General features: G+C 34.2%; 2 protein-coding genes across 2 annotated transcripts in view; one reads left to right on the top strand and one right to left on the bottom strand.

The window, feature by feature from the left end:
• Positions 1–3,754, top strand: part of CBG12810 — a gene marked incomplete at both ends in the record, with an annotated part of 11,220 nt that extends 7,466 nt beyond the window's left edge. Inside the window, 2 exons of the mRNA XM_045241181.1 lie at positions 780–1,127; positions 3,637–3,754. Of these exons, the coding sequence (XP_045094977.1) occupies positions 780–1,127; positions 3,637–3,754 (466 nt within the window). The remainder of the gene's footprint in view (positions 1–779; positions 1,128–3,636) is intronic.
• Positions 3,755–5,293: 1,539 nt separating this feature from the next.
• Positions 5,294–6,232, bottom strand: part of CBG12809 — a gene marked incomplete at both ends in the record, with an annotated part of 4,708 nt that continues 3,769 nt past the window's right edge. Inside the window, one exon of the mRNA XM_045241180.1 lies at positions 5,294–5,562. Within this exon, the coding sequence (XP_045094976.1) occupies positions 5,294–5,562 (269 nt within the window). The remainder of the gene's footprint in view (positions 5,563–6,232) is intronic.

The following is a 6,232-nucleotide window of genomic DNA, read 5'->3' as shown; positions in this document are numbered from 1 at the left end:
CAACCACTTTTTGATATCTTTCAAAAGAAGCGAGATATATAGGCTCAAAGTGGCCGATCCGGGTGTCGTTCTATTAGAGGTTTTACGGTATCTGAAGTAGTATTGACCTAAAGTTTTCTGTTTCAGATAGAAAATTTAGATTGCTCGCAGATAGAATAGACGCTGTAGATGTCCGCAACACACTAGATTATGTATGAAGTGACCGCTCAAAAATAAAATTTCAAAAAAAAAGAGCTTTTCCGGAGGCTTCGCGACTACAAACTACAAATTATTGTTAACCTCCGTGAAAAAACTTTGGAGCGTCGTTACTCGGCTCATTTCTAACCGTTTCTGATGTTTTTGGGCTCGAAATTTCTGAAGTTTTAAGTAGAACTCCGATTGGTAAATATGTATCATTGTGTACAACAACAAGACAGTGAAGACTTTACGGGACTATGAGAATAGTCCCGAGGCATATACTATGGAATCTATAGCTCAAGGGAAACAGAAATATTTCAATTTTCTCTCGAGTTATTGTATTTGAAATCATCATTCTTATAATAAATAAATGTTGCGGTTAAATCGCGCCGAAGGCGAACACAGCCAACTGTTTGAAGTGCCGGAGGCCCGGTAGACAGGCTGGTTATGAAAAAGAAACAAGTCATCGTCTAGTAAATCACACTTTCTTTGAAAACCCATTTCGCTTTAATGTAACAAAGTGACAGAATGAAATCCGAGATAAGCATCTAAAAACACAGTAGTACAGTTCGATCATAAAGTTCGACTTGTTTGATTTACAGACCGGTAGAATCCTCAACCTCAACCGCTTCATCATCTGCTTCGTCACGTCGTCCGATAATTTCTTCTTCAAATCATCATCCGCCTATTTCTGCATCTCCGTCTCCACCTGTTCTTCTCTCTTCACCACCTCCACCACCACATCCTCCCATTCCATCAAATTGTTCTTCGATCGCTCATTCCGCGAATCCCCACATTTCTCGGTGTTTCGATATGCGTCCTCTCTCGCTTCCACACAAAGAAATGCAACGAATCGAGAGGGAGCAATCAAACAGGTCGGTCAAACTTCTTATTCCTAATCGTTTTGATATTCCTGAGCACTATGCAATTACTCCGGCTTGTCCGAAAAGGTAATCCAATGGTTTTTGGAATCTCGGAATTTGAAAATATTTTCTGAAACTTTTAATTCATAATTCATAATTCTTTTCTCATAATAGTGAAAGTTAGATCAGGTCTGATTCTGGAAGCCCTTGCTAAGTACTAACTAGTAGCTTCGATTTTCAAACAAAGTCACTGAAACTGCAATTATATGAAACTGGAATTTTAAGAAAAAAGTTGTTGGATTTTCCGAACCAACTAGTTTCCGTTCAGCAAACTATTTTCTCAGAATTATATGTCCAAATCCGCTGACTTTGTATTTTTTTTTCAACTTCAGATGCATTCAATTGAATTCATGGAAACGGCTCATCTTATTGAGCTTCATAGTTCGAAAAATAAGTAAAAGAGATAGAGATTTTTGTCGATTTCTGAATCACATAAATAGTTTTTGTGTTCGAACTTATACCCAGACTGAAGCAATGATTTAGAGATTTCCGTTTTTAATCAAGTCTCTGAAACGAGAAAAATCAAACCAAATGAATGAAATTCGTCATTCCCAAAAATGATATTCTGAAGTTTCAGAAGAATATGTGATTTTTTTTTTGGAACTAGAATATTCTGAGTTTCTAAATTCTGAAAGAGAAAAACCACTCTTCCACTTATAGAAGCTCACCCAAACCGTCAACTTTGAGTTCAATTATCTCAATTCCTGCGAGAGTTATCAAAAATGTGTCAACTGATAAAATGATGGTGATATTATGACAATCATTTCATCAGTTGGCAAACGTTTGTTATCTTTTACAGGAATCGAGATAATTGAGCTTGAGTTGCAACTATAGGGTCGAATTCAGTTAGAGTAGTTACGGTACTCAAGAATTTGTAAGTTTAAGTAGTCTTCGAAAATGTAATATTCTGACAATAGGTTTTCTGAAGCTAGAATTCGTTACAAACTGTGTTTGATGAAAAACTAGTATATTCATAAGATACCTGAAACCGTGAAATTAAATTTGAAACGTTTTTTTTTTCGAAATACACAACTTTTACAGATGGAACAAAACCACAAAATATTTACATAGTCTAGATAAAATCCCTACAGCATTATCATGTTCAGTAAACTAACTATTCTGTAGATTCACTGAAACTGTAAAATTTTCCAGCTATGCATTTTTTTTCTTCATTAAATCATAACGAACATGAGAAGCAAAAGTTTTCTCTTGCCAATCCGAAACAGTAAACTTTCTTAAACTTCTCGCTTCCCCTTATAACCAGTTCCCTCTGAAATTCGTATGAAACAAACAGTAACATTTCGCTTCTCTCCACGTTTTTTTCTCCCATCATTTTAACTTCAAGAGAATGTTCAGTTTTATCTGATCTATCTCATGTTTTCACACCTTTTCCAAAAGAAAAAAAACTTTCGGAAAACTTTCTCCTCGAATGACACATTTAGTAACATCGAAACGATCGTCGAAACGGAAGAAGCTTCTAGGGGAAAATGGTTTTTAAAATTCACTTGAAAGAGAAAAAATCTCACTACGAAATCCGAATCGTAGTCCATTGACCATGAAAACAGAACGGACATGATCAAAAGCGTTTTCGACGTCATCTCTCGGAAAATGATGTGGATCTTTTGATTGCATAATTCTCTCCAATTGTGTATGAATGATTGTGTTTGATTAGGTGATTCGAAATTTTAGTGAGAATTCGGAAGTTTACAGAAAAAATGAATGGAATCAAGATATGCTTTATTATCGATATTTAGGAGATTTCTATAATGTTTATAGACATAATCATAAAAGGTGAATTACGATTTACATTACTATTAGTGAAGCTGTAAGTTTGATTAGTCTGAAAACTATTTGATTATTTAATTATCAGCTACATATTTCGAATCAAATTGAGGATGGCATGAAACAGTGAAATTTTTAAACATACATAGATGACCCAATGGTTCAATTTTCTGTTATTTATTTTTATTCTGAAACAGTAAAGTTAAAACATCACGCTACACAGAAATATTTTTGATTGAAATTTGCTCTTAAAAGCCACGGCAGCGGGTGCCTTTCCTACGTGGCAAATTTTCCGGATTTCTTTCAATTTCATGTCCGGCAGGTAAAAAACGTAAAAAACCACTGTCGGCGACTTGAAAAAAAGGCTGTCAGGTGCCGTGGCCTAGGTTTCTCACTGAAAATCCTCGTCCCCCGGCGGCACCTTTTTTTTGAATTTCCTTCCTTTTCAACGCCGTTTTTCGGAGATTTCGGATTTTCTTTGAATTTTTTCGCAATAATATTCGAAAAATAGATAAATTTTAACACATTTTAATGCAATAAAAATTTTTGGTCGGAGTCCCCCTTTAAGATGAATTGAACATTCCTATAAACTGGTATTTTATTTCCAATTTTTGAAACTGTGAAATGTGTAGATTAAGAACATAAGACGTAGTTTTAACAAAATAAATTTGTCTTTTTAAATCATTCTCTCCAATACTTTTAGTTCCCGAGATTTCCTTTTTTCTTTATTCCAATTCAAAAATAATTATTGCAGAGTGCTGATCATCACTCTTCTCATAATCACAATTTTCATCGTTATGTTCGCTTTGGGAATCTACGTTTTCTACGATGCCATCGCTGAACACATCAACAATATTGCTGGAAGCTTCTAAATTTTGGATGGCAAACTTTTTCTAGTCCGGTCTCTTTTATTGTACGGGTTTTTGTACTTTTTCTGAGTGATTGATTTTCTGATTGACTGAATTTTTTTTTTGAAATCGAATAAAACTTTTTTGGAGTTTTCTATGATGTGCTGAAATACAAAAAAAATGTTTGAATTATCAAAAAAACAATGGTTATTTCATATTTTCAGATTTTTAGACTTTCAGAGTGTCAGAAGTTCAAAATTTTGAGAATTTCCGGATTTCAGACTCTGGGAACTTCAAAATTTCAGATTTTCAGACACTTCGAATACCTAATTTTCTAATTTTTGGAAATTGTTTTATCTGTTTCAAAACTTCATTTTTAGGGAAATAGGTACGTCAATAATGGTTGTCCAAAATTGTCTACTTCAATCCTTTTCTCAATCGTCGTTTCTAAATTTGCTGATAACTTTTTCGCATTAAAGCGAATTTCCATCATCACAGATTTACTTCTCTCCCCCTGTATCACCCTCTTATCATATCTTTTCTTTGTCTCTCCGGTTCCAAACTAGATTCTCCATTTCTTCATCTTTCGGTCTCTCATGAACTGATTGCCCAGCCCATTTTCGATTTTTTGTTGGATCGGAAGCTTTTTGATCATTGGAATTGGTTGAATGTTACATTGTTTCAATTCTCAGTGAATTCTTTTTCTCACATGAGACAAAAAAGACATGATTTTTTTCTCCGCTTTCTTATCGGATTTTATATAGCGGGAAAATGGATAAAAACATGACGAAGGGAAAGGGGAAGAGACGTTCAAAAGTTACGTCAGGCATCTATGAAAAAAAAACGATGATGGGAAAAAATCAGATAGATCAATCTGTGTCTAGAACATTTTTCTGTTTTAAAGTTTCGATGAATTCTGAAGAATTTTTTTAATAGTAAATGGGAGTTTCGTTTGGTAATAGTGACTAATCAGAAACCAGAGAAGTTCAGAATCTTGGTTTTTCCGGTCCCAAAGTTTCAGAATGTTTGAAAACTTTTGAACCTGAGGAAGCGGGATTCAAAGATTTTTAGAATTCAAAAAAATCTAAAAGGCCCCTCTAATACAAGTTTTACAGTAAGAAATCCAGGAAATCAATTTTTGAGGTTACGGTAGTTGTCGTGGGACCATCGGTCACAACCACCTGCGTTTCACTTGAATAACTGGAACTTTTTGTACCGGAACAATAGCCTTTGAAATTATTTAAAAGTTCAGATTATGGTAATTGAATATTTTTTATGCTTCGACAACTTCACAAAAACTATACAACACCGGTTTCCATAATAGGAAATTGTATGTAAGCGAAGATCAACATAAAAAAAATATAAGAATCAAATCAGAATTTAGTATTTTGACAATATCTTGTTCCAAACCTATTGATATTCGAGAAGAATCGTTTATTCAGACCAATTGAACAAATTTAAAAAAAACCAAAAAAATTATGAATAGAATCATTTCACCGGTATTTCGAATCGTCGACAAAGTGGACCTAAATCGTATTTACAGAAAAGAGAAAAAGAGAGATTTTACTGTGGTTTCAAAGTGGAAAAATTGATTGGTGGAGGGGGTTCTACAATTGAAGTTAGTGTTTCATTCAAACCCAAATGAGTCGAATTTGGAACTTCTCCATAGATGAAGGCAGGTCTCATATCGACAATCGTTGTCACTGCTCCAACAATCAAAACGATCAGAAGGCCAAGAAGAATTGCTGTGTAGATCGGAACACATGAGAATGGAGGACGCGGATGGAAGTCGGTTCGTTGAATCGCCTTCTTTTTTGGCTTTTTGATTGTCACTGCACATTCCAAATATGAAATATAAAAATTATTGCGAGATGCACATTATTGAGAAAGCCATGAAAACATTTTTTAATATTTTAATTATGAAACGGTTAGGGTTGGAAAACTAGGACAAACAGGGGCTCTTTGACATCCACTTTCAGTATCTCAAACAGTTTCGCCTCGTATTACACTTTGAAATAAAAATATTTTAAATGTTGGTTGTGAAACAGTACAGAAATTCCCAATCGCCAAAAATTATCAAAATACACCTTACTTTGAGCTCAATTATCTCGGTTTCGATTTGAGATGTCAAAAATTTGCAAACTATACAACGTTGGTGATAATAAAACACAGGTTTTATCAGTAAACAAATGTTTGTTATTTTTTATCGAAATTGAGGTAATTGAGCTCGAATTTAAAAATTAAGGGACCTTCTTTTACAGGTTTACTGTATTTCAATACGCAATCCCCTTCAAATCAATCCCTTCATTAAATTGTGTTCGGTCAAATAACTCGCATGAAACAGTAAGTCCCCGATCTATCTCTAACTTCTTCATTATTATTTGAAGCAGAAAAGTTCAAAAAACTAAAATCGACAAAAATTATATAATGGGGTTATTCAGGGAGTCGGCAAAAAGGAAAAAAACTCCGCGAAAACTCGGAGAGTGTTCCAATTTAGCTGAA

The sequence above is a fragment of the Caenorhabditis briggsae genome (genome assembly GCF_000004555.2).
Source record: "Caenorhabditis briggsae complete genome, chrI, whole genome shotgun sequence".
Classification (NCBI taxonomy): domain Eukaryota; kingdom Metazoa; phylum Nematoda; class Chromadorea; order Rhabditida; family Rhabditidae; genus Caenorhabditis; species Caenorhabditis briggsae.
Note: the sequence above shows the minus strand (reverse complement) of the source record. Positions and strands in the feature narration are given on the sequence as shown.